Source organism: Drosophila sulfurigaster, chromosome 3 (assembly GCF_023558435.1).
Source record: "Drosophila sulfurigaster albostrigata strain 15112-1811.04 chromosome 3, ASM2355843v2, whole genome shotgun sequence".
NCBI classification, from domain to species: Eukaryota; Metazoa; Arthropoda; class Insecta; order Diptera; family Drosophilidae; genus Drosophila; species Drosophila sulfurigaster.
In genome coordinates, this window is record NC_084883.1 from 691244 (window position 1) to 718289 (window position 27046).

General features: G+C 40.6%; 11 protein-coding genes and 1 pseudogene across 11 annotated transcripts; 7 read left to right on the top strand and 5 right to left on the bottom strand.

The window, feature by feature from the left end:
• Positions 1 to 398: 398 nt before the first annotated feature.
• LOC133846030 (lipase 3) lies at positions 399 to 1770 on the top strand. The gene is made up of 2 exons (XM_062280736.1): positions 399 to 536; positions 611 to 1770. The coding sequence occupies exons 1-2, from the start codon at positions 441 to 443 to the stop codon at positions 1712 to 1714; spliced, it is 1200 nt and encodes a 399-aa protein (XP_062136720.1). The 5' UTR covers positions 399 to 440; the 3' UTR covers positions 1715 to 1770.
• A 1624-nt stretch (positions 1771 to 3394) lies between these two features.
• On the top strand, positions 3395 to 8701 carry LOC133845704 (uncharacterized). The gene is made up of 8 exons (XM_062280248.1): positions 3395 to 4438; positions 4516 to 4820; positions 4882 to 5040; positions 5108 to 5473; positions 5544 to 5634; positions 6218 to 7044; positions 7114 to 7481; positions 7552 to 8701. The coding sequence occupies exons 1-8, from the start codon at positions 3529 to 3531 to the stop codon at positions 8420 to 8422; spliced, it is 3897 nt and encodes a 1298-aa protein (XP_062136232.1). The 5' UTR covers positions 3395 to 3528; the 3' UTR covers positions 8423 to 8701.
• A 90-nt stretch (positions 8702 to 8791) lies between these two features.
• On the bottom strand, positions 8792 to 11852 carry LOC133845707 (nischarin). The gene is given in 6 exon segments (XM_062280250.1): positions 8792 to 8975; positions 9035 to 9893; positions 10940 to 11173; positions 11242 to 11265; positions 11267 to 11359; positions 11453 to 11852. Coding segments are annotated over 6 exon segments (1452 nt in total). The 5' UTR covers positions 11549 to 11852; the 3' UTR covers positions 8792 to 8829.
• Positions 9975 to 10918, bottom strand: LOC133845710 (ankyrin repeat and LEM domain-containing protein 1). Its single transcript, XM_062280254.1, has one exon. It carries the CDS (start codon positions 10800 to 10802, stop codon positions 10077 to 10079), a length of 726 nt encoding a protein of 241 aa, XP_062136238.1. The 5' UTR covers positions 10803 to 10918; the 3' UTR covers positions 9975 to 10076.
• Positions 11853 to 12076: 224 nt separating the features above from the next.
• On the top strand, positions 12077 to 14560 carry LOC133845708 (Golgi pH regulator). Its single transcript, XM_062280251.1, has 7 exons — positions 12077 to 12381; positions 12448 to 12718; positions 12788 to 13013; positions 13077 to 13261; positions 13318 to 13499; positions 13562 to 13747; positions 13808 to 14560. The coding sequence occupies exons 1-7, from the start codon at positions 12340 to 12342 to the stop codon at positions 14084 to 14086; spliced, it is 1371 nt and encodes a 456-aa protein (XP_062136235.1). The 5' UTR covers positions 12077 to 12339; the 3' UTR covers positions 14087 to 14560.
• A 306-nt stretch (positions 14561 to 14866) lies between these two features.
• On the top strand, positions 14867 to 16647 carry LOC133844914 (pyruvate carboxylase 1-like; annotated as a pseudogene).
• A 61-nt stretch (positions 16648 to 16708) lies between these two features.
• Positions 16709 to 19370, bottom strand: LOC133845705 (transducin beta-like protein 3). Its single transcript, XM_062280249.1, has 2 exons — positions 19214 to 19370; positions 16709 to 19150 (listed from the first exon to the last, which is right to left on the bottom strand). Exons 1-2 carry the CDS (start codon positions 19237 to 19239, stop codon positions 16792 to 16794), a joined length of 2385 nt encoding a protein of 794 aa, XP_062136233.1. The 5' UTR covers positions 19240 to 19370; the 3' UTR covers positions 16709 to 16791.
• A 111-nt stretch (positions 19371 to 19481) lies between these two features.
• On the top strand, positions 19482 to 20639 carry LOC133845709 (proteasome subunit alpha type-3). Its single transcript, XM_062280252.1, has 3 exons — positions 19482 to 19643; positions 19704 to 20272; positions 20334 to 20639. Exons 1-3 carry the CDS (start codon positions 19623 to 19625, stop codon positions 20503 to 20505), a joined length of 762 nt encoding a protein of 253 aa, XP_062136236.1. The 5' UTR covers positions 19482 to 19622; the 3' UTR covers positions 20506 to 20639.
• A 320-nt stretch (positions 20640 to 20959) lies between these two features.
• Positions 20960 to 23023, top strand: LOC133843186 (origin recognition complex subunit 6). The gene is made up of 2 exons (XM_062276622.1): positions 20960 to 21118; positions 21180 to 23023. The coding sequence occupies exons 1-2, from the start codon at positions 21054 to 21056 to the stop codon at positions 21859 to 21861; spliced, it is 747 nt and encodes a 248-aa protein (XP_062132606.1). The 5' UTR covers positions 20960 to 21053; the 3' UTR covers positions 21862 to 23023.
• Positions 21854 to 23248, bottom strand: LOC133843185 (stimulator of interferon genes protein homolog). Its single transcript, XM_062276621.1, has 4 exons — positions 23119 to 23248; positions 22469 to 23022; positions 22060 to 22342; positions 21854 to 21997 (listed from the first exon to the last, which is right to left on the bottom strand). The coding sequence occupies exons 1-4, from the start codon at positions 23198 to 23200 to the stop codon at positions 21936 to 21938; spliced, it is 981 nt and encodes a 326-aa protein (XP_062132605.1). The 5' UTR covers positions 23201 to 23248; the 3' UTR covers positions 21854 to 21935.
• Positions 23249 to 23660: 412 nt separating this feature from the next.
• Positions 23661 to 25152, top strand: LOC133841576 (vesicle-associated membrane protein 7). Its single transcript, XM_062274158.1, has 5 exons — positions 23661 to 23904; positions 23993 to 24364; positions 24419 to 24647; positions 24721 to 24788; positions 24863 to 25152. Exons 2-5 carry the CDS (start codon positions 24161 to 24163, stop codon positions 25019 to 25021), a joined length of 660 nt encoding a protein of 219 aa, XP_062130142.1. The 5' UTR covers positions 23661 to 23904; positions 23993 to 24160; the 3' UTR covers positions 25022 to 25152.
• LOC133841575 (mitochondrial amidoxime-reducing component 1) lies at positions 25039 to 26907 on the bottom strand. Its single transcript, XM_062274156.1, has 4 exons — positions 26743 to 26907; positions 26034 to 26682; positions 25349 to 25635; positions 25039 to 25279 (listed from the first exon to the last, which is right to left on the bottom strand). Exons 2-4 carry the CDS (start codon positions 26664 to 26666, stop codon positions 25174 to 25176), a joined length of 1026 nt encoding a protein of 341 aa, XP_062130140.1. The 5' UTR covers positions 26667 to 26682; positions 26743 to 26907; the 3' UTR covers positions 25039 to 25173.
• Between the last annotated feature and the right edge of the window lie 139 nt (positions 26908 to 27046).

Below are 27046 nucleotides of genomic sequence, written 5' to 3' on the forward strand. Positions count from 1 at the left end.
GTATAATTTACAAAACAATAATAATAACAAGACAATTAAAAATTGGTAACTTGCCGGTCCCAGGACTAATGCAAAGTAATGTTACGACTGGTAACGCCAATAAATTAAGCAACTTTAATCACCAATATGGCAACGCCAAAATTGTTCGTTAAAAAATTCAAAAACAAGTTTGATTCCTAGAAATTAAATAATTAAAAGAACCGAACCTTATCAACTATCGCACACCTGTACTAGTCAAATCATGGTGAAGAGGTTTTTCCAACAAATCATTTCTACAAATAATAAATCAATCGTCTTAATCTTCGGACGCTTATCATTATTTTGATTGAAACTTTAAGCATTATATATTGGTCGATATAACACACAGGGGGTATATAAATGAATGCACAATTCACTAAGTTCGCAATTTAGTTTTTGCAGTCCATAAGGTTGTGCTTAATATGTGGCTCTTTCGATTTGTGGTAGCCCAAGTTTTGTTGGCTTGCATAGCCATGGCCTTGCCTGCTGACGTCGGGCGAAGCAGTTCAACAACAACGGTAATCAATAGAAAATATAGAATTGGTGGAATATAGAGTGTTAATTATCAGATTTATTGCTGTATTCACATCAGGTATCTCTTGTGAAGCAGTTTGGCTATCCCATTGAAGAGCATGAAGTGCAAACATCTGATGGATACATTCTTACCATGCATCGCATTCCCTACTCTAAGCACACTGGCTATACGGGAAAACGTCCAGTGATATTCCTCATGCACGGTTTGTTGTGCTCCTCATCCGATTGGGTTCTAAGCGGACCCGACAATGGCTTGGCCTTCATTCTGTCCGACCTTGGCTATGATATCTGGATGGGAAACGCTCGCGGCAACACATACTCTAGACGACATGCTTCGAAGACACCATTGCTGCAGCCATTCTGGAACTTTGAATGGCATGATATTGGTATCTACGATTTGCCCGCCATGTTAGACAACGTATTGTACCAAACTGGCCAGGATCAATTGCAGTATATTGGCCACTCTCAGGGAACAACTTCATTCTTTGTGCTTAATTCTATGATTCCGCGTTTCAAAAGTCGCATACGCTCGGCTCACTTGCTCGCTCCGGTCGCCTGGATGGGAAATGCTGAGAGTCCATTGGCCAAGGTCGCTGGTCCACTGTTTGGTCAGCCAAACGCATTGGTTGAGCTATTTGGCAGTGCTGAATTCTTGCCAAGTTCAAAGGCCATGGAGTTAATGGGTTCGCTCTTGTGCCGCGATGAAGCCGTTTCTCAAGTGATATGCTCAAATGTGCTCTTCATGTTAGGCGGCTGGGATTCTCCTTATTTGAACACTACACTGATTCCCGAAATTATGGCCACGACGCCAGCTGGTTGCTCGATCAATCAAATGTTCCACTATCTGCAGGAATACAACTCCGGAGACTTCCGTCAATTTGACTATGGCTCAGTGAGAAACAAGAAGGAGTACGGAAACAAGAACCCACCAAATTATGATGTGGAAGGAATTGATGTTCCCATATATCTATACTACAGTGATAATGACTATTTTGCCAGTCTTATTGATGTCGATACACTGCGTCGTACCATGAGTCCTTCATCTCTTAAACGTTCCTATCGCATGCCAGAGGTAAAATGGAATCACCTGGACTTCTTATGGGGTCTCAATGTCAAAGAGATACTGTATAATACGGTTATCGATGACATTGTTAGTGCGTAATTCGGCAGAGAAAAAAGCAACTCAACACAAATAAAGAAAACACTTGTGATAACTAGCATATGCCTCTTATCTGAGCATGATTTACATTCATGACATGAGTTTCCGTACTATTTATACACTTGGTAATTTTAAGTAGCTTATTAAACGATCGTAAATTAAATTGAAATTCTTTGATAACATTTCAACATGCTAAGGACCCTCTTGGGGGCTATTTTATCAGATTCGTGCACTGGCTAATTAGGAAACGTGTCATAAACTGTAATCAAATAATAAACAACTCAATAATAACGACAAATTATAATTGAATCATTACCAATGTTTAACAAGTGCTATGATAATAAACCTCACAGCGTCGGAAGATGTTACTATTACTATTGATGAAAGCGCATGTACGTACATATAATACATACATACATATGTATGTGCTTTAAAAAAATATAGATATCTTGATTTAAACACCGAATTTGTAGTTTTAGTAGAAAATTGAAAATATGTAAGAAAGCTGAGATAATCGATACGCTTAGTGAAAAACAGTGATGTAATAATTTTAAAATATACTAAATTAATATACCGCAAAAATATCAAAAATATACCGAAGGCTGTGGTACTACATTCAAATATGTATGCAAAACATGCTAGGTTGTGAGCCAAAGCCATAGTAAAACCCATAGTAAGTATTTCTTAAAAACCTTTTACAATTTTTGTCTGATCGCAACGTGGCAAAAGACATATGTATGTATGTAGTTTCAAAATTCCGCATGTTATTTGCATGGCAAATATTTTAAACAAACTTTATCTGTCTGCAAAACATAACAAGTGCTGCCAAAATATATACTATATCGTTTCGGCTACTGACGCTGGATCAAGAATATACATATGTATAAACCTTATAGGGCGCAGATGACTCCTTCTATCGGTTACATACATTTCCCACACGCACAAAGTTATAATGCCCTTCTAACCTATAGATAGCGAATGTACAATTCTCTATAAATCTAACAAGTAAAATCTACGGTGAAAGGGTGCTTGACTGTGAGATACTCTCATTATTTCTGACTTGTCAACTTTGCATTCTTGATCTGGGTTTGTTTCTTGACATATGTATGTATATAAGAAAATGTCGCGTGAAACATGTCGCGTGCGACAGTGATTGAAATTTAAATAAAAAACAACTTAATATTTTAAAGTCAAACAAAACACATTATTTAGATGAATATTTAAATATTTTCACATTTCACTGAGTGACTTCCGTCTGTTGTCGCGTACGTTACATTTTTATAGGCGCTACCCATAGAGTAGAAGGGTATTATAACTTTGTGCCGGCAGGAAATGTATGAAACAGGTATAAGGAGACATCTCCGACCCTATAAAGTATATATATTCTTGATCAACGTCAACAGCCGAGACTATCTAGCCATGTCCGTCTGTCTATCTGCCCGTATTTATTTTTCTTTTATTCAAAATGGGTATCGGATATCTCACAGTCGAGCACTCGATTGTAGCTTTCTTACTTGTTTTTAATGGAACTTTTTCTATGTAAAATGCCATTTGAATACACATTATTATTCTACATGCGTTTCAAATGTAAAATATCGACCACCACTTATCGGAATATATTCAACTATCCTTTTAAAATGCATATAAATTTCGTTGGTATATTCCACGAGATTTCGATGAGGTTTACACGTTGGTCACACTAACCACGCAGGTATATGGACGGTACAGCCGCGACGAAAAAAAGAATTGTCTTTTCTAATTGACATAAAATCGTAAAAAAGTAGCTCCGCAAAAGAAACCGGAGTGCGTGCGTGAAGATGTCGCGCGTAACTAGAAGTGATATTTCACTCGATATGGAGATATGGGTGGAGGAGTTATCGCCAGCGCAATTGGCGTACTACGAGAAAATAACCAACGAGCATAATGCGGTGAAAAATGCGCTGAAAACCGCTGTCAATGCAAATGAGGGCAAAGAGCTCTTCAATGGTCAGGTGTTTCAAGCCTACTCGTTTAAAGGCAAAGTGCTTCAGGAGCTTAAAGAAGCCACGTTGCCCAAAAAGCCGCCAAAAGCTATAGAAACTCCGCCCTCGGCCCCCGTAGCCCCCACAACCAGCGGTGGAACTGGGAGAGGACGTGGACGACCAAGAATTTCATCGAACATTGCATATTTGGAGTCGTCCGACGAGGGTGATGACGACGTTCCGCTAGCCAAACGTTTGGCACTTTCAGCTGGCAAAAAAGCGATAGCTGCAGCCGCTCCAAGCACGAGCAGCTCCAAGCCTGGTCGAAAACCAGCAGCCGCTGCTGCATCACCAACCGGAAAGGCGTCGCCGCAGCTAAAGAGTGGCAAGGGCTCGGGATCGAGTGGCAAGGCATCAGCAGGTGGCGAGGCACCACCCAAAAACTTTCGGCCCGCGGAGGTTAACTCTGTGGGTGGCCTGGTCGTGGGTAGTAACGATGATAGCAGTGGCAGTGGCAAGGATGGTAAAGATGCCAAGGATGGGAAGGATACCAAGATGCAGGGCAAAACATATCCATCATTGGTTGTACTGGCCAAGCCATTCCTCAAGATCAAGGACATGGCAGCGACACGTAGCAAGCTCGACTCAAAGGTTAAGCTGGTGCTAATGCTAACACCCAACAAATTCTGTGAGTGGTTACTGCAAGAGGGTTTGCTGCGTTCACAGCAGCACTGCATCAATCATCGCAATAACGAAATGAAGCTGGGTAAGTGTACTCCTATTGTTAAATATAGTTTCAATACACTGGGTGCAATTAATCATTTCACATAATTTTGCATACAGGTGTCTACTCTGATATCAGCAAGTTTCCATACACAGGAGGCTATGTGTGGATTAGCGATTGTTGTCCATATCGATTTGTATCTGTATTCAATAACTCCATGTTTGAAGGCGCCCAGCATCCACCAACATTTTTGCTAAAACTCATCTATCACTGGGCGTGCCAGACTAGCATCCAGAACGTAGTACAGTGGGTTAAGGTGGACAGCGTCTACATCAAAGGCATTTATACCTGGCTGCGAGCAATTTGCACCTTGGCCGTGCATCAAAAGTGCAAAAAGCTCGGGGGTCCCGGCAAGTTTGTGGAGGTAAATACCGCATTTACTACGTTAAAGATTGTTTATTTATTTATCTCTGCTTGTCCCGCAGGTGGGTGTCATCTCGTTAGGCACCACTTCCCAGGACGGCGCACAACGTCAGGTGAAAGTGGAAGTCTTAGGCGTATACGATTATGCCGATAAATCTATTAGACTGCGAGCCGTGGAGCCAATTACAGATGGCGATCGCAACTATAAGAAACGTTTCCAGGTACGCATCTTTAATTCGCTTGGTTACAATCGATTCGAATCGATAAGAACCCGTTAAATATTTCCAGGCCATATTGGAGCCTCTGTCTCGATGGGTGCATAAGGACAGCACAATTTGCATTGACTTAACCGTGGACAAGATTACACTCTTTAGCATGGGCTTTAAAAATATTGTACAGGCAGCAGCTACCGACAATGCAGCAAAGCACAATAATTCGGCTGTCATGGAATACCTGCGTCGCATTGTGCCACGCATGTTCCAGAACACATTGTCACTTCTTTCTCGTCAGATGATCCAGCAGTTCCTCGATGAACTCGTTTGGCGCGAATCTTTTGGCACATACGCCCTGCAAGCCTTCAATACTATCATCACTCACATAGCCGACCAGACTCGTGTTACAACCAATGAGACAATAACTCAGCGTCTCTATCAGGTTAGTGTATATAATTAATATTAAATAGGTGGTGATTGAAAGCTATATATAATTAATTTATTATTTATAGGTCGCAACGAATCCGTTTAAGGACTGGAGCGTACTGCCACCTAATTACAAGGAGACACCAGCCAATGCTACACCGAAACGCCTTAAGAAACGTTAGTAAATGATTGCTAGTTAGTATATAGGCCGTGATTAGTCATAATAGTCTAATTTAGTTATAGGACAGCTAATGAAAGCTGTAAGAAATGCCAAACCCGAATTATATTGTATCTGACTGAACGTTTTGTCACTCCAAAACTCGTGTATTTTTTTGTTTTTGCATCAACATCGAATGTTAATGAAACTACGTACATTGTAATTTTCTAATTTTTATTAAGTGTGTCTACATAATATTACTCGTGATATATTTCAATGAATCAGCTTTTAAACACTGAGTTTAACATATAATTTTACATTTGGCATTCTTCAAATGTGTTAACTTGTTCTAAAAAAAAGAAAGAAAAAAACAAACAGACAAATGAAATAAACAAATTATAAAACTGAAACTCTGTTAAATCTGAAACATTTTTTTATTTATTAACATATGATTATGATTTTTGGAGTGATAAAACGTTATTGGCATTGAGGTAAAGTTAGCAAGTGAATACTCATTTAATTGGTCCCCGATCAATTGACAGAATGTTAGTTGGCTGTTGAAGATACCTTACAAAATCATGCAATATTTATTTCTACTTACAGCCATCAGCGATTCGGATTATTTGAGTAGCTCTAAGGAATATTCCAGTAAAGTGAAAAAAGAAAAAGAGAGAGAAAAGGATATTTTGCCAGCGGGCAGTAAACGTCGTGGCACTGTCAGTACGCCCCCGCCAGCCACGGCGCCGAAAAGTGCAGTAAAGTCAAGTGCAAGCACTTCCAAGACGATTACGAAACCGACACCCTCAAAGGCAGTTGCACCCGTTGCACCACCAGTCAAGATGCCGATCAAGAAATCGAAGGAAACAAAGGAAGAAAAGGCTCCCGTCGTTATCAAAAAGGAGGAAGATGAGCTCAAGGGCTTAGAGGAGCTCTACTATGGCATAAGCGATGGTACCGAAGAGTTCTTTGAGCACTTCCCATACAGCTCGCCACGTTCAAATCCAGCTGAGCTAACCAGAACAGTTGAGTGCCCGATTTGCCTAAACGGCGACGCCTATGACTCCAATGAAAAGTTACAGACCCATCTAGTGTCACATATCTCTCCAGAGGGCAAACAGCATCAATTTCAATGTTTGTTCTGCTTGGAGAAACATGCTACCGAATCTGTGCTGGCCAAGCACAATCAGATCATGCATCCCACCGAAACCAAGACGGATGGATCTCCATCTTACTATTGCTTGATTTGCCAGCAGCGACACAATTCACTGCATCTGCTCACCGCCCATTTGCAGAAGGTGCACAGTACTTTGGAGCTGCCCTATTGGTGTCAAGCATGCGGATATCGCTCCTCGTCGCATCGTGACTTGGTTCGCCATTTCTATGACGAGCACAAGAATCAAAACTTCTTGCAGTGTCCTTACTGTCTTGATGTAAGTTTTGTTACAATTATAAATGACTTAATCAGTTAATCATTCCAATAATTCTCACACTCTGCGCAGATCTTTTACTTTACCCATAAGGGCAAGGTCAACCAGTTGCGAGTTGAGCATTACTTTATGCATTTGGATGGACATGTTAACCAGCGAGATCCAGCTCTGAATTGTCAGAAATGTTCTCTGAGGTTCTTGGAGAAGGGCGATCTAAAACAACATACAGTGATGCACCACATCAGCATGACCAAAACGAATAAACCAGTTCGTATGCTGCTCAATAATTCACTGCTTATTCCGCCGCCAAAGGTTCGCACGCATCATCGCGAGCAGCCTCCATTCTCAACACACAAACGGCCCGTATTCTTTGCATTCTTGGAAGGCAAAACCTGTGCGGAGTGCAATACTGACTTTGCCAGTGAAGAGACCCATTACACGTAAGTGGCAAATTGTAAAGAATCTAAAAACCATGAATTACTCATATGTACTTTTTTAAAACTCTAACAGCGGTTGGTTGCATTGCGTCAAGTGCAATTATCAGACTTGTTGTGAACGCGCCCAGTTTCGACATGGTGTCGACTGCAATGGTAACTTTGTGGATGCCATGGAGGTGAATATGTTGCAGGAGATGCACTGCATTTGCGGCTTTGCGACTAGCAATGGAAACAAAATGGCTCAACATTTGGCCAACTGTGGTTTAAGCACATGCTATCCCAGTTTGGAGGCGGCTAACGAAAATGCTGTCAAACGTAATATGCTGGACATGTTGGGTCTTGTGCGACGTGACGGGGAGTCATCTGGGGAACCTGCGGATATGGGAGATACTGTCGATGAGCCCATGCCCGAAGAGGATGAGGAGCAACAGCAACAACAGTCAGAACACCATGTACAGCAGCAACATCATCATGTGACGGCCCTAGACCCACAAGTTGCCATGCATACCGACGCGCAACAGCAGCAAAGTTACATGACCTCTCAAGTTGCACCTGAGCCACAGCCCGTGCCAGTGTCGCATTTGCCTGAACCGCAACCGGCACCCATACAATTTGGCGAAATGGAAGCAGCGCCCGTCATGCTGGATCCACAACAGGTGCAATCGGCAGCTGACTATGCGCAGGTGTCTGTCGTGCAGCATCAACAGCAGCAGCAACATCATCATCATCAACAGCAGCAGCAGCAATATGGCATGGCTGGTTATGGGCCGAGCGCACTCTCCACCGACATTGACATGCCATTAATTGGGGAGTTGACCGAACCGAATGCGCCACCAACGCCACAGTTCCTGGGGGAGGTGCACACACCCATGTTTGATGCCGTGGCCGCTGCTGAGCAGCAACACTACCATGCCCAGCAGCAACATCATCATCATCCTCAATGATACAAAGGTAATGGGAAGATGAAACCACGCGATTACCCGTTGCAATGGCAGCATTATTAGCATTAAAATCATCTTATCAAAGAGCATTCATATACTTTAGTATGAGTATATATTACATTATAAATTTATAGATGAGCATTGAAATATTGCACAGTGAATATTGATTGACATTTAAAGGAATTCAACAACATAATACATACATACAAAAACAAAACATAAAATAAAACTGTAACTACAATTGAGTCTATCGAATTCTCAATTCCAAGGCTGATTTGCAAAGGATTTGTCAAAAAGATCGGACACAAGGAATATACTTTCTAATAGACTCGCGGTGTGATTTAACAAATTGAACGTAAACTTCTTCGTCTGAACAAGGTTTTTGTGATCTTTAGTCCTAAGGTTATTGGTCATTTTTGTTGTTGTCGTTGCTTCGATTTCAACAGTGCAGACAATACCAGAGCTGTGTCCATTTCTTGTTGAGTGCCGGGTTCGTTGTCCAATGAGATTTCAGCAGCGCGCTCGTGGAAACGCGCAAAGACACGCGGTCGATAATCTACAAAAAAAGCGGCAAAGTTTAGCCAAATGCAACATAAATATGATGAATATACTCACCCACACTACCTGCAAGCGGATTTCCAGTAAGCCGCAGGGTCTCTAAAAGCGGCAGATTGGCAACGTGATCAACTTCATCCAACTGCTCGATAAGATTGCAGCTCAAATCCAGATTAACTAACGAGAGTAGCTTGCGCAATCCGTTTAGTGATTTGATTTTGTTCTGCGAGAGCTTGAGAGTGACCAAATTGCCCATGGTCAGGTGCCAGTCGATGCATTCAGCTATCAAATTGCCTGACAACGAGAGCATCTGTAGATGCGGAAGCTCTGTGAGATTCTGAACGTTTCGTATGCGATTTTGTTCGAGCACAAGACGACGTAGTTTGGGTGCTGTTCGAACACTGCTATCGATTTGTGTTAGCAGATTGCCAGTCAAATCTAATTCGCTTAGTTCATTCCAGGCATCTGTAGTGAGCAGTTCGTCCTCGCCATTCGAGGATGTTGTTAAATGATCCGGCAGAATGCTTGGCACATCACAAGCCTTGTGCAGATTGTCGCACAACAATACCTGATTGATATGTGTAATTGTTGTGTTGTGAACACAAATCGTTTGCAGGGTTGGCTTAAGCAGCTCGATGTCCACGATGTTTTCCGTTGAGAGCGCGGAAAATTTGAGAGTTTTGAGATTACGGAATGCATTTAAATTGAAGCTTAAGCGATTCGGAATGATATTGCTACGACCAATTGGCACATCCACCGTATTGTAGTCCTGTACAAAGCTGGTATTATCCTTGACGGGACTAACAACGAGCGCTGCCAGCTGTGTGCAAAAGTCCAGTACATGTGAGAAGTCAAATTTGCCACCTTGCTCATTACTCGGCGGGCAGGGCAAAGCAAGGCGTTCACTAATAGCAAAAACCTGAAAAAAAATTCAAGTATTGGGTTACTACTATTTTGTTAACGATTTTATGAAAGATTACAAGTTAAGCCATATAGGATGTAAATTAATCAAGACGCATAACTTAAAATTATTTATATAAAAGATTTTGTCTTATTTACAAGTAATTAATCTACATTATGACTATTGAGTATGACTGATTGATTAACTTTCCATTGATTTTTTCACTAGTTCCGGCTGTAGCTCGCACTCTTCAATCGTCATGTACATCGATAGCAGTCTATTGAGTAATGCTACACCGAATTGCTTTCGCTGCTTGCTGGAAAACTTATTAAGCGATGGACCGAAGTAAACTCCCAATCGTCTATTCGTCAAATGATTCATGCCCAGTGCTTCGATTATGGCCGCCTCTCGACTGTGCGCATCATTCGATGAAATGCCATGAAACCCACGCAACAATAAAACACCACGTTGCTGTTGCCAAAGATGTACAATTAGTGCCAGCTTGGGATCCTTGGCCAGTACATGTGAGTTGGTCGCATGCAGCTCTTTCTTCGCCTGCCGCAAGTGAGCATAAGGACGTGCTGCTTTCCCTTTGCCAACATAGAAAATTGCTCGCAGGAATGTAAGCCACACGTCAAGTGGATGCATACATTTGGCTCGCAGCCTTAAACCCCTAGTTATGCGTGGATCCAAAAGCAAATAGTTGAAGTAGCTACGCTTGCTTTGATCATGCCGTCGATGCCATCGGCAATGCCGTTTGACAAGCTTGGAGAGTTTATGAATACTCGCAAAGTTATGCTCCGAGTGGAGAGTTTTTTGCAGTTCAGCGGAGAAACTTGTTTTGGGCGCGTGCAAATTTCCTAGTGAGTATTTAATGCCGCGAGTTTGTAGGAATTTCAGGAAGATAGAATTGCTTAACACAATCATCACTAATAAAACTTTCAATTTTGCACGGCGGTATCAACGTAAATACGTTTTCCAAAAAAAATAACATTAAATTAAACAAAAATATTGAAGTGTCAACAAAATATATAGAAAACTAGCTATTTACATCTATGACTTACCTCTAGGGCCGATAAGTTGTACTCTTTTTTCGCATTTAGGAGTGCATCGCCGCTTTCATTGAACAGTTTGGCCAAATCCTGCAGCAGATATATGATGTCATATTTATTAAAATCCAAGAATTCAGCCAACAAACGTGGCAATTCATTGCGAAAATAAATGAGTAACTCCTGCAAATACGTTTCCAGTTGCTCTCGTCGCTGCTCCAAAAATGCAGGCTGTTTATTGCCCACTAGCTGCAAGGCCCCAAAAGATGCATCACATAAATAATAATTTGAGTTCAAGATTATTCTAGTGGGCGTACCTTCTTTGGCGGCAGCAGTTTTTTTGCTGATCGAAACCTCATCAACAAGTTTCTCATGCAGTTGAGAGAAATCCCGATAACGTCTCTCCACAAACCATTCAACATTTGCTACCCGCACCTATTTCGCAATGATAAATAAATAATAAACATATTTATAGAGCTTTGTGTAGGTATTAATCATTGTACTAAGCCTAAATAATTGATTACACACCTTGATGTCATAATATGTGATCCCTGCTGAGCTCTCGACGGAATATTTCGGAATCGTCACAGACGTTTCTTCATGTTGGCGATAATAACACGACATTTTGAACTGTGTTATGAACTTTATGTTGTCAAAAACCAATGCACTTCTCAAACAGATTACGTTATTAGCATGACTACTGATTTATTTTAATTCATGCCTTATAAAACCACAAAAAAAACTATTTTTTTAATTTATTAATTATTGCATTTGTTGACGTAGAGGAACATCGATGCACTATTGATGCATGGATGTTTATATTATTTATATTTGAGTGAATTAATAAATTATTATTATTTATTATTGACTAATTGGTCTTTAAGATAAACACAGACTTTATTAACACCTGTGTTGGGTATGACCACAAGCAGTGTTTCTAAAATATACGCTTTAATACCGATTATATTTTCCAAAAAGAATTGTCATCTGGTATTATGTAGTAAAAAGGAGCGTTGCTTTAATCAGCTTTTTATTTCGTTTTTTGGTTTTAAATAGTCACAATCTTGTTAAAAAGATTTTTCTAATCGCTTCCTTACGATTTCTGTTAAAATTATAAATATAATATAAATATAAATAAATTTCGAAATTTATTTAATACGGAATCGTTTACGGTCTCACTATGCCATGATGTTATTTAATCGATGTTCGCATACATCGATAGTTTGTATGTCTGGCAACCATAGGCATTATCGGCGTTTTTGTTTATATTGCTTGTTGGCAAATTCAATAGTAGAGGAGAGGAGCTCTGCGTTCAGGACTAAAGACAATCTATATTTAAGCAATGTCACTGCCCATACGAATGAGCATAGTAAAAATAACATTCAAACTATAATAACGCGTGAATCAGGCAGAAAATGGCTTTCCTGGGCGACTGTGTAATCGTGTTCGTCTCGCAGGTAAGCGCTCCTGTTTTTCGCTACAGCTTTTGTTATTATAATAGAATTGGACATCGTTTGTTGCAGATGGTCTTCTTTGCTGGTGGTTGGCTGTTCTTTAACAAGCAACTCTTTAAGCATTATGAGATACGCCACATATCCGTGCAGTTGATCTTCTCATCAACATTTGCACTTTCCGTGACTATGTTTGAGCTGATCATATTTGAAATTATAGACGTACTGGAGTCAAGTTCACGTTATTTTCATTGGCGTCTAGGTCTGACATTGCTATTATTCATGGTGACTGCTGTGATACCCATATATATTTGTTACTCTGTGATACACAGCATTTCCTTCTGTAAGAATGATATTTATTTGATTTAGAAGCTTAAATAATATACATATGAGTATACATTTTTTTTTATAGTTTCCGATAGATGGGTTCGCATTTTGACAACTCTATGCTGGTTTATCTTCCTGTACGGTCTCTGGCGCATTGGTGAGCCCTTTCCATTACTAAGCGCCTCGCATGGCATCTTCACCATCGAGCAAGGAGTGTCTCGCATAAGTGTTATTGGCGTAACTGTCATGGCCATACTCTCTGGCTTTGGTGCAGTCAATTATCCCTACACCAGCATGACCTATTTCATCAAGTACATTACATAGTCACAGCCGTCCTCTTATCGCCACTGCTAACATACGTGTATTTATTGCAGGCCTGTTTCACGTAATGACATCATCTGCTTTGAACGGCGTCTGGCGCTGACTGTTGATATGTTGACAGCAAAAAAACGTCGCATTGCCATGGCTGTCTACAACTACAATAAACAGCATCCGACAAAGCCAAGAATTTGGGAAATTCTCACGTCGGCTGTGCAACGCACAACTAGCAATGGAGAGGGTGCGTAATTTTGTGTAGGCTTTTTAAATATTTACTCAAACTCATCATCCCTGCAGACATCAATCAACTTAAGCAGGAGGTGTATGGTCTAGAAGAATTGCAGCGATCGGTCTTCCTCGAGCTGAGTTCACTAAAAAATATGGAGGAACGTCAACGCTGGTCACAAACGCTGCAAGGCAAATACTTTAATGTTCTCGGACATTTCTTTAGTGTATACTGTGTCTATAAAATATTTATGGTTTGTTAACTTTCTTTCTTATCTATTTACAATTTGTTAATGACACCCGATATGTATTTCAGTGCTGTATTAATATAATATTTGATCGTGTTGGCCGCAAGGATCCAGTGACACGTGGCTTGGAAATAGCTGTCCACTGGTGTGGCTTTGATATAGATTTGGCATTTTGGAATCAGCATGTTTCCTTCTTGCTAGTCGGTTGCATTGTGGTCACCTCCATACGTGGCTTACTGTTGACGCTCACAAAGGTAAATACTTGTTCTTTATTATTACCTCAACATAATTGACAAAATATATTTGTCTTGCAGTTCTTCTATCGCATATCATCGAGTAAATCGAGCAACATAATTGTCCTGATTTTAGGACAAATCATGGGCATGTATTTCTGCTCTTCTGTGCTGCTGATGCGCATGAATATGCCAGCCGAGTATCGAGTGATCATCACCGAAGTACTTGGCAATTTGCACTTTAACTTCTATCATCGTTGGTTCGATGTCATATTCCTGGTTAGCGCTCTGACCACAATTATCGTATTGTATCTATCTCGCAAGCCTGTGCGTGTAGAGACGGAGACAGATCTGCACTAAGAGATAAGTGAGCGAGAGAGATCATGACAGTGTATATGATAAGCTAGGCACAATTGGTTTAAAAAATCAGTCTAAAATAGCATAATTAATGCAAGCTTTAAGTTATATAGTTACATATTAAATATATTATAAATCTATGTGCAGCAGTGTGCATGTATTTAATTAAGTATCTTATGTATAACACAGCACAATAATCAAAGTTATGTCATCTTAAGTAAATCGAAGCAACGAACTGTTCAGATACACAAAATATTCATCTTTCAGCTGCGGGGGATGAATTTATCACAATATATTCTACGACATAAGAAGGCGTTCTCAAAATTCCAATTCCATACTTGATACAATTCTTTGGGTCTTTACATTTCATTACTAAAATTATTGTAATGTTGCTATTACAATTTCCTTTTTCAATTTGTTCATTTTTAGCGCAAATGATCTTCTAAGCATAAATAATAAAAATGTATATGTACAAAATGTATATTTTTAAATTCAGCTATCAGGCTACTTTTATTTAACGGTATTTATTTGTATTGTCTACTCCGAGCAGGACAAATGCTCATGCATCGCCTTAAAGCAAATGAGGCGTATATGATTGGCTAGGATTAGTCGCCAGTGGAAGCATATTTAAGTATTCCCTAGATCATTCGCGTGTGTAAGGAAAATAACATTGACGCTGTCCATCCTGGCTATGGCTTCCTATCAGAGCGCAGTGATTTTGTTCAAGCTGTCATCGATGCTGGGATTCAGCTTATAGCTCCAACTGCAGCTATAGTCAAAGCAATGGGTGACAAGATTGCAGCGCGTATAGCCGTAAGAAATAAGTACTGGCATTCTGCATTCCTCAAGAAATTCATTAAGAAGCTCCCATATCAAAGTGCAGATTTTAGGAGACAAGACAGGCGTCATCGTGCATGTTTTTGAACGTTATTGCTCTGTGCAGGTTGTAGGACTACCGGTTGGGCTGAGAAACAAGATGACGGAGGGGGCTGTAAGGCTTGCCAGGCATACGGGCAATAAATGGCGGGCACTTTGGAGTTCCTCTGCGATAATTCCGGTCAGTTTTACTTCATCAAAGTGAATGCTCGATTGCAAGTTGAGCATACAATATTCGAGGAGATCACAGGCATCGACCTGGTGCAGACACAAACCGTACTGCCGAAGGCATTTGGTAAATCGATCGTCACATAAATGTTTTGAACAATGCAAGTTTTTTAAATGGTTTACCCGATGTTAAGCCTCATGTACCATATATGTATCTGAACGTACATACGTTATATAGCAGTTTAACCTGTGTTTGCAAAAATGTGCACTGCTACGTGCACACTTTACCAACAGTAACAACAGCGATTGATTGACCTTTTTTTTTCGAATTTTTCCACAGTGACCGATCCTTCCGAAGGGCTCCATCCCGAAGCTTTTAACAAGGAGGTGCGCTCTAGAAAGAACCTCATGCTCATGGACACCAACCTTCGCGATGCCCATCAATCGCTGCTGGCGACGCGAGTGCGCACTCACGATCTGTTGACGATCTCTCCATATGTGGCGCACAAGTTCAGTAATCTTTACTTGGGGCGGTGTCACACATGACGTCCCGTTGAGATTTTTGCACGAGTATCCCTAGAATGCAAAGCGCATTCCCAACATACCATTCCAGATGTTGCTTCGCGGTGCCAACACCATACCCCTTTTAAATTTCTATATCCTTCGGCAGGTTGGCATGGATATATTCAGAATCTGCGTCTCTTCGAAATACTTGCCCAATCTGTTCATCGGCATGGAAGCTACCGTCAAGGCAGGAGTTGTTGATGCTGTCATATCATACATGGGTACTGTGAGCGATTTCAAGCGCACCAAATATGATCAAATATGAAATATGATTTAGTCGATGATTCTCTGCATCAAGGATATGGCAGGCCTGAAGCAGCTAGGTCCCCAACGACACTCGATTAACAATACATATGTTATGTTCATATATATATTACTACTTCTCGCACAGACTGCTCGTGACAGCATCCCGAGGTGCCAATTCATGTGCACACTTCGGGTGATGGCATTGCCCAAGCCGACGCAGATATAACATAGTTGACGTGGTCGTGGACTACATGTCGGGCATAGCCTCGCAGCCCAGTATGGCCGCTCTGGTGGCCTCGCTGCAGGGCACTCTCAGACGCGTCCACTCTAGGGACCCTTTGAGTGCGCGACAACGCGGATGTGTACTTGAATGAAATTCCTGGTGGTCAGTACACAAATCTGCAATTTGAAGCACATATCACAGATCGCGACGTCGTATTGGCAGCTCTTTATCAAAAGGGAATTCTGGAAATTGTTTACAGGAAATTCATGTGCATCCCAAGGCGAATCCTTGTTCACCTCCTTAGGTGAAATGTGAAGTGGGTGCTCCGAAGCCCGGTGATGTCATCGACATTCGGGTCAAAGTTGTTAAGAGGCCGCTCATTGTGTTGTCAGCGATGAAAATTGAAATGATGGCGCAGTCGTCACTATCCGGAATCACGATGGGAATGAAGCTGGAAGGCATTCTAATTATTATTATCATTGAGTGAATGTTACAATCAATGTAGAGAAGGGCAGCAGAAGCAGACTAAGGAATGACATTCGGTGCAATTCGGTTATTTTACAATACTCTGCTCAGAGTAAACAGTTTACTAAATTTTAGTTTATACTTAAACAGATTAGAAAACAGAAAGTTACATGCAGTTGACTATGAACTCCATGAACGCGAGGTCTTTGCTTAACTCAGAGACACGCTTAAAGTGTCGTTGCACATAAGGCGTCAACACCTCAACAAGATTGCCGCTATTGTAGAGCTTGGCGGTGTTGTTGATCAAGGCATCGCCCAGCAGATGCTGCAGCACCAGATTGGCAATCTGCGAGTGGCGCGAGTTAGTGTCCCAAGCCTTCACATGCTTCAGCAGCGCCAGTCGCTGATCCATATTCAGTTGATCCACAAGCTGACGTACAGCTGACGAATCTCGCTTGCGCACAAAGTTGCAAATAATGTCGTAGGAGGCTTTCGGCTTGTCTAAGGTTAGTGCTAGGATGAAGGCCTTCTCCAGCTGTTGCTGTGCATGCAGCAACGAGTGCAGGGTCTGCTCCTGCTGCAGCAATTCCTGTCGCTGGTCAAGCGCTTCATTTCGTACTGTTTCGGTGACATCGCCAAAACGTATTAGCTTTGAGTCAGCACCGCCTGTGTAAAAGAAACGATTGCTACCCGTAGAGACAGCCAAAGACCAAACGCGATCCGTGTGCTCATCGAGCGACTGCACACATATGTTTGTCTTAATATTCCACAGCTTTAGCAGGCCATCCGAAGCAGCCGACAATATGAATTTCCCATGATCGAGGAACTCGCAACGCAGTATTGTACACTCTTGTTCCAAGCGCTTCAGGCAACTGAAGTTCGCAATCGACCAAATTCGCAGACTGCAATCTGACGACGAGGTGAGGACAATTTGATCAACTGGCGAGAAGCGCACACACCACACACCCCTAGTGTGGCCACGCAACACTCCCAGCAAACTGTTTGTGTCCGCCGACCACAGCTTGGCCGTCTTATCCTGCGATGCTGTTGCCAAGATTTTGTTATTCAACGCAAACGTGACGCAATTCACCTCTTTGTCATGGGCCAGGGCGGCGTACTTAAGAGCAAATGCGTATGAGTTCTCCTCTCGCTTATCCCGCGACAGTTGCCACACTTTCATGCTGCCATCCTGACAGGCTGAGGCGAAGGCTGTGGCTCCATGGTGTGTAAAGGCCACCGATCCAATGGTCGATGTGTGACAGTTGCTCTGTTGCGTCAATGGCTGCAGATGACACACAGTCTTGTGTGATAGCTTCCACAGATGAATGCTGCAGTCCTTGCCCACAGAAATAAGCAGATTGTTCGACGCCGCCAGTGACATGACCGTGTCAGTGTGCCCCGTGATCAATTGGCAGTTCATCTGCTGTTCGGTGTCGTAAAGCTTAAAATGCTTGCTGTTGGTGGCGACGGCCAAGTAGCGATCATTGTCACCCAAGAAGCACATGTCCAATATCTCATCATTGTTACCCACCAGCTGCTTAACGAGCTCCACTTCAGCACTCTTCGCATCGGCTCTTGCATCATAGATCAATATGTTTTGCTCAGTGGTGACAAGCAACAACTGTTGTTTGACAGCACAATAAAGTAGTCGACTAATCTCAAAGTCGGTCTTGATCTGCAGATCACGTATCTTCCACGTTTGCGCATCAATTTGCAGCAGTTTGCCATTCCGACATGCTGCAAGTAATTGTGCCCCATCTGCCAAATGCTGAACGCCCTCCAGCTCCTCGTAGAGTGGTATAACTTTCAGTTGATGCCAGCTGGATGATTGCTTCTCCAACTGCCAAACGATAAGTACCTTGTCGCGACTCACTGAGACCAGTTGGTTGCAATCCGCAGCAACATTTTTGAAACTCAATCCAGTTACTTGGGAAATATGTCCGCGCATTTTATAGAGCAGTGTCTTGGTGTCGTAGTCCCAACAGTATATGGTATTATCCGACCCAACCGCATAAATTTCGCGCTTCAAGGCGTTTGGATGGAAACGCAATAAAAGCGCTGGACCGGGAAAATCTTTGAGCGCACATAAACAACGATTAGTAGCAAAGTCCCATAAACGAAGAGTTGCGTCAGCACCGCCACTGCTGCAGATGAGCTTGCCGCATGAACTGAACTCAATCTGGACCACAGGTCCTTTGTGTTGAGCCTTCCATAGCTTAATTAACTTCCCAGTGTTTAATTCCCACAACCGAAGCAATCCACTTCCATGTGCGGTAACCAAGTGTTCGCGTGATAAGGCAAAGCAGTAAATGTTGTCCTCCTCAACCTCAACGTCTTCGATTCTAGCATGTTTCTTATTTCCCTCCGTGTCCGTGCCTGCTCCATAACTGTTTACAATTTGCGATGTTTCGACGTCTACGCGATTGACAACATCGCCGTTTAAACAGTAAAGATATTGACCATCGTTGCTCCACGCTATGTCGTTTCCAGCATAAAAGTTCGTATAACGAGCCTCAGCCGCATAACTAAAAGTTATTGCAAAAATTATCACCAATTGAACGCCTTATATAGATTTAAACGTGTTTTACCTCTTTTCAGCTACCTTTGCGAGCATATTTAATTGAGTTTTGTTTACAATATAAATACCGCGTGCATGATAATTTCAACTGACCAGTGTGACCGCAGTTTCAATGTAAAAAAAAAACATTTTACCATACAAAAACCCATTTTGCTGACAAAATTATTACACGTACCATTTTAAATATATTCCAATATATAGAGAAACCCCGAGTTGTTGGTGCTGTGAAAACAGGCTATAATAATATATACTTTAAAATTATTTGGATGTTCAACACTGACAAATTTAAAAGATGTGGCAACACTTCACATGAATTGTCAAATCAAAAGCCGTCAAATCATCGTCCCATAAGTAAGCAATTTTGCTTGATATAGTTTATTCGGATCTTTTGTTACCAACAAGATTAATTCAAATACAAAATGAGCACAATTGGCACCGGTGTAAGTAAAATGTACTGATTTTTCCATAGACACCCACTATATAATTATTACTCTTCCTAGTACGATTTGTCTGCCTCGCAATTTTCGCCGGACGGTCGCGTCTTTCAGATCGACTATGCTTCCAAAGCCGTGGAAAAGAGCGGCACGGTAATTGGCATTAGGGGCATAAATTGTGTTGTGCTGGCAGTGGAGAAAATCATTACAGATCAACTCTATGAGCCGGATGCAGCCAGTCGCATTTTTACAATTGAGCAAAATATTGGCATGGCCATAGCTGGACTTATGGCCGATGGCAATTACATTGCTGATATTGCTCGCCAGGAAGCTGCCAATTTTCGAGGCCAGTTCCAACGCACAATACCGCTAAAGAATTTGTGCGATCGCGTCTCGGCCTACATTCATGCCTACACATTGTACAGTGCAGTGCGTCCATTTGGCTTGTCGGTCATATTCGCTTCGTGGAGTGAGACAGAAGGTCCTCAACTCTATAAGATAGAGCCATCGGGCACGTCGTTTGGCTACTATGCATGCGCCAGTGGCAAAGCCAAGCAACAGGCCAAGACAGAGATGGAGAAGTTCAAGTTTGCCGACATGACCACTGATGAGTTGGTTCGCAGTGGAGGAAAAATGTATGACAACCATTGATTTACTAACTATTTATTAAATTTGTTAATTTACCGTTGTTTGCAGCATTTACCAAGTCCACGATGAGCTAAAGGATAAAGATTTCCGCTACGAAATGGGCATTGTTGGCAAGGAAACAAATGGTATTCATCTCATTAACCCCGAATCCTGGACCCAATTGGCTGTTGAAGCTGGCGAAGCTGCCAAAAACGCAGATGACAGCGAGAACGAAATATAATCTTGAAATTTACAATATGTACATTTGATTCTAAATCGGTTAATCATAAGATTTTCACAAAAAATACATATAATTCAGATAAAAACGGTCTGGGCGAATACTTTTTGTATTTCTCAAGTTAAAATTGAATACAATTGTTTTATTTATGGCAATATAGTTTAATTCAAACATTTAGTAGTTTAGTAAATAAGAAAGCATTACCTTATAGTCAGGAAACGTATCGCATTTCTTATACTATTTACATTGCCATAAAAAGAGGTTATAGCTAAATTTTTCCGTATCATTGTTTTTTATATTCAATATTAAAATAAGAACTTTTTAGGGTCCTCGTGTGCTAATGACCTTCGAGTCTGTATCATAAGTTTAATTTGCTAAAAACAGCGTTTTTTTTTTTTGTTGGAATAATTTTGTTGACCACTGTGATTAAGTGAATCTTGGCTTCGAAGGGCTGCCACTTTTAATGTTCATGATATGTGGCAACTCCAGTCCCTGCACACATCTGTTTCATTCGCGCCAAAAGAAGTAAACAAATTAAAAAGCAGCGCGAGATGTCAACGTTAGTAGCACAATTAATTTCAAAAATGGGTCTAAATGACGAACCAAATGTATTAGAGTAAGTGATTAATTTGATGAATACATTCAAGAGTTAATAAACAAATTGAAATTAATATTAGAAAGACAACTGAGCTGCTGCGGTTGGTGGAGTTGCGTTCGACAAATGTTCCACTGCAAATCAATGAATATGGGAAAATTGTTTTGTGTGCGGATCTCGCATCCACCCTGCTGGACATTGGTTTCGACAAAGAGCAGGCACTTAAGCTATCCGGATTGCGTAAAAGCCATTATGTCAACAACAAGCGCATGTTTGAGAAATTGCTGGATCTCAACAAGCTGCCGAGTGTGAATGATATTTGTGTGCAGCTCAGTCTCAACGAGGTTGCTAGAAAATCGGAGGAACTCTTAACGTTGTTCAAGGATATTGCCAGCAACACGATGCAGGATGCAGATCATCCACAATATGCCGCCATGGCTGTGTTTCAGGCATGTCGTTTGCTCAAAAAGAAAGTGGCGAAAACAAAAATTATGCCATTCAGCAATTTACGCCCCACGCAGTGGCAACAGCTCGAACATCAATGGGAGCTCATGATTGAGAAACATTACAAGGAAATCAATGTGGCCACCAGATTGAATGATCAAGCTGAGGTGCTTCAGGAGAAAAACAACATTGAAAAGAAGTGCCAAATGCATAAACCCGAAATTGAAGATTACGAAAAATGGAAATCTCGTATGCTTGCGACAGCTGAGGCAAAATTAAAACAATTGGAAAGTGAGAGTGGCAGTCAGACATCTTTATAAGGGTTCATATAGTCTTCATAATAATAGTCATTTATAACAAATATTAGTAATTACTATTTCCTTAACAAATGTAGTTAGATCAACGAACTTTTATTTAGAAAGTGCGCATGAATCACTTTGCCTACATCTTTGCGAGCTGAAAAATAGGTTTTATTATTATACACTTCAGAACAAATATGATTATTATATAGTACTAACAATCGTAAACAATCATCTCCACTTCATCTTCAGTTTCCGGCCAGCCTTTGACAAGCTCCCGTAAGTGTTTAGCAAATTTTAGCCAGATTTCGCGTTTCATTTCCCTCATTTGCTTTGTCGTAGAAGTTTGAGAGTTCATCGCATCAAAGAATGACAACATTGGTGTGGCACCTTCTATGGCAAAATAATATATTTTACCATTTATTGACTGTGTCAGTCTATAGACTGCATGTTTGAACGGTCGATTGACGCCAGCGCGGTTTATAAATCGGGTCTCCAAAGGCTAAGGGTAGAAATAATACGTTATAACAGTCTTGCGGATCGGGAAAGGAAAAACTTGGTTCTGAATGTTGCTTTTACTCTCGAGTGGCATGTTTTAAACTGGTATTTTATGTTATCCTATACTTACCGCGACCTGTTCTAACAAGGGACTTTCTATTACACCCTTAACGAACATATTATCTGGTATAAGTATGATCAAACGATTTATGCCAAAGGTGACTTGGTGGGTGTCCTCATAGATTTGCATGCGTTTTTTCAGTCCATCGCCGTTGTGCTCGGGTAGCGCAATTTTCAAATAGCCATGGAAATAATTCGATGCCATGCCAGCAGCATAATCCAAACCGTGTGGTTCTCTTATCCACTGTGCATAGTCCAACGGACTGTGAGTCACTTGGCTCCAAGTGAAGATCCAATAGAGCGGCATACAGGCGAAGTAAACTGAGTTTGGCAACAAATTCGCCACATTTCCGGTGAAACCGAATCGTGCAAATCCCGATAATGCCAATGTTAATGCTAAAATTTTCGTTTTAGTATTGTATGTGTAAACACGTTCACAGATTGTGCTTAGCTTATTTTCAGGCAAGTAATACTTTTCATTTACAAAGTATTCGATTATCATATTGCACAAACGACCAACGAAATTTGCGCAAAAAACTACAAGGCAAATGCGTATGCAGAGATCTGTAAGGAAACGTCAACAGCATTGTTTTCATAAATGCGAATTTTAGGCATTACTCAGCAAAAAGAAAACTAATTATATTGTTAACGAAAGCTCACCAAAATATTCTCCCACCATTTTCAAAATTGACTTTTTCCTATCAACCCATTGATCTGCGGTTGTTGTTGATATTATTGCCATTTTATTATGATCAGTTTCAAAGTTGCCAGACTGCAATCATTTAATATAATATCGGTATAATTTATTAAGAAAAGAAAACAATATATTTGTTGAACTAATAATTTATTTAAACACGAAAACACTTAAACATTTAAACACGAAAATACTTATGCAAAATATTTTTGTAGTATGTAAATGTTGAGTATTTTAATGTTTTAAGTTTTACTCTCAATTGTACTTAAAAATAAAAATACTCGAAAGGGGATTTATTTTAATAAGATATAAGAAACAAATAAAAATTGTATTTACAAAACATATAAAATATAGTGCACGATACTAAATAATAGCTCATACAATCAATAAATCGTAGGGATTTGTTCTCGTTCATAAATTCCAAAACAAGTTCGATAGTTCATTCATGCGAGTTATTCATGTGAACTTGTTCTGACTCAGCTAAAGTGCAAGTGAGTGCAAAATTTTGTGGGCACACTAATCCGCAAGTGCATTTTACGTACGACATACAAGGGGCTTTTGTTGTGTTGTTTTTCGAAGAATTAAAAGAAATCTGCGAAATATATCCAAAGCAAAGAAAATGTAATGCTATTCATAAGCATAATAAGCAGAAAACAGGTCGCGTATACATGTCGTACATATATTATTGTTTGAAAATTTGGTAAACAAGAGTACTCCAGAATTACTCACATAAAATAATAAGTTAATTTCGGGTGAGTCTGCGAGTAATGCAATAATAATCTGAATGAATGTTGTCTGAACTGTTGAAAATAGTGAACAATAATGTCTTTCATTTGGCAGGGGAACAAGCCAACTTTGCTGTAGAGTTACAGTTGTTGTTGACTGTTGTGCTGATAAGGCATAGAAAAAGAGGAAATACACAAATCTGAAGTCGAATTAGTCATCATACCATAAGTCGTACGCCTTTGTGGCTGCCACAACACAACAAAACTTAAACGCACCCACATAATGCCGATTTTATATAGCGTTATAGCTCGCGGCACCACGGTGCTGGCAAAGTTTGCCGAATGCGTTGGAAACTTTGCAGAAGTGACCGAGCAAATAATAAGTAGAATTGAAGTTCGCAACCACAAGATGACCTACTCCCATGGCGATTATTTGATACACTATACGTGCGAGAACAGATTGATTTACATGTGCATAACCGACAATGTAAGTGATGCTTAATAACTTTATGACCAGCATTTCATAATTTTTTATCAATAGGAATTTGAACGTTCTCGAGCCTTTCTCTTCCTTGCGGATATCAAGCAGAAATTTATACAAACCTATGGCTTGCAGGTGGCCACAGCAATTGGCTATGCAATGAACACGGAATTTTCCAAGATCATGTCCCAACAAATGGTACACTTCAGTCAATCACTTGAAGTCGATAATATATCCCAAGTACATGGTCAAATCGACGAACTTAAGGATATTATGATTAAGAATATTGGTAAATAGACTTGTGGATATGATTATCATTTGTTTTTTTTAATTTGATTAATATTTTCCAATAATAATTGCAGACAGTCTGCGTGATAGGGGTGAGAAATTGGAGCTGCTTGTCAATAGGACCGAGAACTTAAGCAATAATGTAAGTTGGCCACATGTTCAATATAAATCAAATTTACAATGTATCTCTTTTTGCTAAATATTCTCCATTCGCAGTCTGTGGCATTCCGTAAGGCATCGCGAAATCTGGCACGTCAAATGTTTTGGAAAAACATTCGTATTTATGTTGTCGTCGGACTAGTGATTATATTTATTATTTATGTTATTGTAAGCATGGCCTGTGGAGGACTAGCCTGGCAGTCATGTATTCAATAAGACGCAAACTTGGAAAGTTTATTATTGTTATAGCTCATACCCATGTTTATTTACATACATATTAAACTTTCGTACTATCATAATCTCTGTTATATGTAATAAAGATAAATGTATACAATTATATTTCTATATATCGTATAGTATTGCTTATTTCACTTATCTTCGACATATACGATATCGTTGGCTTTAACATTTCCTGGTCGTCGAAGACCCAAGTGAATTCCCAAAGCAGGCGATGGATAGTCGAACAAACGATAGCTGTAGGTTTCATGATAACAAGTAATTATATATCTGCTATGTAAGTTGCTTCATTTTGCATCTTTTTACCTGCGAAGTGTTTTCAGTGGTTCGCCATCGACATTCCGTTCTGCTGTATTTACGTTGATGTTGGGAAAAATGCAACGAGTACATGGAGCCACAACCCGAAAGACAGCGTCATCGCCGATGCGTATCCACTGCCAACCATCCTCCGCATAAGGCTTATCCACATCCATTTTCAACTCAAAGTTTCCGCGAAATTGTAACGGTTCTACGGGCTGCTTTAGTCGTGTGTTCAGATCAGCAATAGAAGCCAAATTCATGAGCATATAGCTCGTTGCATCGTTAAGGGTTCCCTGCAAAAAGTTCGTCATTATTGGAGATATCCTGATCCAGGATTAGTTGGATTAGGATATCTCCTCTGCAGATAGTGAGCATCTAAGTTAGAGGTGCAATCATAATATCAACACAAAACAGACAGAATCATTTACTTGGTCTTTGGATGCTGATTTACATCACGTCAAGATTGCTCGACTGTGAGATAGCGCTATCCCTTTTACAACGACGATAAACTTTAAACTACAGAAATCCAGCAGAACTTGTAACATTTACATTGTAGACTGTTTATCTAATAGAAACATCGAAAGCTAAATTACAGAGTTGATTACTTTGGCTGCAACTGTATTACGCTTGGATGATACGTTTTACATATAATGGAGTCTCCATTTACTAATAGAATGGAATCTCTACTTACTGAATCCGTCTGCCGCAGAAACGGCATATGTTTTAGTCGAGGATTGGTGGAACGTACTGGCACTGAATAAGGATAATACACCAGCTTCAAGCCCGAATCCTTTTTGAGTATGAACTGAGAGAACCAAGTGTCAAACTGAGTACCACACAACATCACCGTCAGGCTGACGCCCCATACTGCGGTGCGCACATCTTTTCCATCCTTTCCAGGTGATTGCAAATGATGGAAGTCCAGTGGTAAATCGGGCATGCCAGGGGCGGTAAACAGCAAACCATTATTAATTTGTTTGGGCTGTATATGAACCATATGGGGATAACCTCGAGCTGTTATCATTTCGTTGTTATCGTTGATCAGCATAAATTTACGATCGCGCCAGCTGTCAATGCCAATGCCGAGCAAATCACAATCATACTCCTGTTGCTGGTCACTGATCTTGAGCGGAGCACACGACTTGACTGGAAATATGTGAATCTGCTGCAAAGTGCCAACGCGACGCCATTTGATTGGCATGAGATCGCGATGAAGATGGCGATATACCAAGTAACCAGCGGTCCCTGCAGCCACCAAACCAACGCCCACACCGATCAAGGTCTTATTGGACAGTCCCAAGCTAGTGCTTAAGTTGGAATTCATGTTCGTAGCTTATGTACTGCATTAAAGGTGCACATTTCAAGAATTTGACCTTATATATTCGTCAAAAATTACTCACATGACCACCTATCTGTTTAGATGTGACGATTACTTGTTGCTTTCTCCGACTAAATAGATTAACATGATATGCACTTACATACATATTTACATATGTATGTATGCATGTATGAACATTGAGTGGGTTACAGTTCCCGATAAACATTGCATTTGGCCACTCCAAAGCTCATCAAACTATTTTTAAGCACAGTATTTAAGTACAATGAAATTTTTAACAACTATTTTAAAGATATATCCTATTAACTTTGAAATAAATTGTTTCAAAATCTGTGAATACCCCTAATGCTGGTCAAAAAATTACCACT

Excerpts from the sequence above, each read along its gene's own strand:
- LOC133841575 (XM_062274156.1), bottom strand. The coding sequence starts at position 26,666 with ATGAATTCCAACTTAAGCACTAGCTTGGGACTGTCCAATAAGACCTTG. Across the intron at positions 25,636-26,033 it reads TTCTGCGGCAGACGGATTCA|GGAACCCTTAACGATGCAAC; the intron begins GTAAGTAGAGAT and ends AACTTTTTGCAG. Across the intron at positions 25,280-25,348 it reads CCACTGAAAACACTTCGCAG|CTATCGTTTGTTCGACTATC; the intron begins GTAAAAAGATGC and ends TGAAACCTACAG.
- LOC133843186 (XM_062276622.1), top strand. The coding sequence starts at position 21,054 with ATGTCAACGTTAGTAGCACAATTAATTTCAAAAATGGGTCTAAATGAC. Across the intron at positions 21,119-21,179 it reads GACGAACCAAATGTATTAGA|AAAGACAACTGAGCTGCTGC; the intron begins GTAAGTGATTAA and ends AATTAATATTAG.
- LOC133845704 (XM_062280248.1), top strand. The coding sequence starts at position 3,529 with ATGTCGCGCGTAACTAGAAGTGATATTTCACTCGATATGGAGATATGG. Across the intron at positions 4,821-4,881 it reads GTCCCGGCAAGTTTGTGGAG|GTGGGTGTCATCTCGTTAGG; the intron begins GTAAATACCGCA and ends CTTGTCCCGCAG. Across the intron at positions 7,482-7,551 it reads AGTGAAGAGACCCATTACAC|CGGTTGGTTGCATTGCGTCA; the intron begins GTAAGTGGCAAA and ends AAACTCTAACAG.
- LOC133845708 (XM_062280251.1), top strand. The coding sequence starts at position 12,340 with ATGGCTTTCCTGGGCGACTGTGTAATCGTGTTCGTCTCGCAG. Across the intron at positions 13,500-13,561 it reads GTGTCTATAAAATATTTATG|TGCTGTATTAATATAATATT; the intron begins GTTTGTTAACTT and ends TATGTATTTCAG. Across the intron at positions 13,748-13,807 it reads TACTGTTGACGCTCACAAAG|TTCTTCTATCGCATATCATC; the intron begins GTAAATACTTGT and ends TTTGTCTTGCAG.
- LOC133846030 (XM_062280736.1), top strand. The coding sequence starts at position 441 with ATGTGGCTCTTTCGATTTGTGGTAGCCCAAGTTTTGTTGGCTTGCATA. Across the intron at positions 537-610 it reads GAAGCAGTTCAACAACAACG|GTATCTCTTGTGAAGCAGTT; the intron begins GTAATCAATAGA and ends TATTCACATCAG.
- LOC133845709 (XM_062280252.1), top strand. The coding sequence starts at position 19,623 with ATGAGCACAATTGGCACCGGT. Across the intron at positions 19,644-19,703 it reads TGAGCACAATTGGCACCGGT|TACGATTTGTCTGCCTCGCA; the intron begins GTAAGTAAAATG and ends TACTCTTCCTAG. Across the intron at positions 20,273-20,333 it reads GTTCGCAGTGGAGGAAAAAT|CATTTACCAAGTCCACGATG; the intron begins GTATGACAACCA and ends CGTTGTTTGCAG.
- LOC133845710 (XM_062280254.1), bottom strand. The coding sequence starts at position 10,802 with ATGATTGTGTTAAGCAATTCTATCTTCCTGAAATTCCTACAAACTCGC.
- LOC133841576 (XM_062274158.1), top strand. The coding sequence starts at position 24,161 with ATGCCGATTTTATATAGCGTTATAGCTCGCGGCACCACGGTGCTGGCA. Across the intron at positions 24,365-24,418 it reads ACATGTGCATAACCGACAAT|GAATTTGAACGTTCTCGAGC; the intron begins GTAAGTGATGCT and ends TTTTATCAATAG. Across the intron at positions 24,789-24,862 it reads CCGAGAACTTAAGCAATAAT|TCTGTGGCATTCCGTAAGGC; the intron begins GTAAGTTGGCCA and ends CTCCATTCGCAG.
- LOC133843185 (XM_062276621.1), bottom strand. The coding sequence starts at position 23,200 with ATGGCAATAATATCAACAACAACCGCAGATCAATGGGTTGATAGGAAA. Across the intron at positions 23,023-23,118 it reads AATGGTGGGAGAATATTTTG|ATCTCTGCATACGCATTTGC; the intron begins GTGAGCTTTCGT and ends GTTTCCTTACAG. Across the intron at positions 21,998-22,059 it reads GGAGATGATTGTTTACGATT|CTCGCAAAGATGTAGGCAAA; the intron begins GTTAGTACTATA and ends CCTATTTTTCAG.
- LOC133845705 (XM_062280249.1), bottom strand. The coding sequence starts at position 19,239 with ATGCTCGCAAAGGTAGCTGAAAAGAG. Across the intron at positions 19,151-19,213 it reads GCAAAGGTAGCTGAAAAGAG|TTATGCGGCTGAGGCTCGTT; the intron begins GTAAAACACGTT and ends AATAACTTTTAG.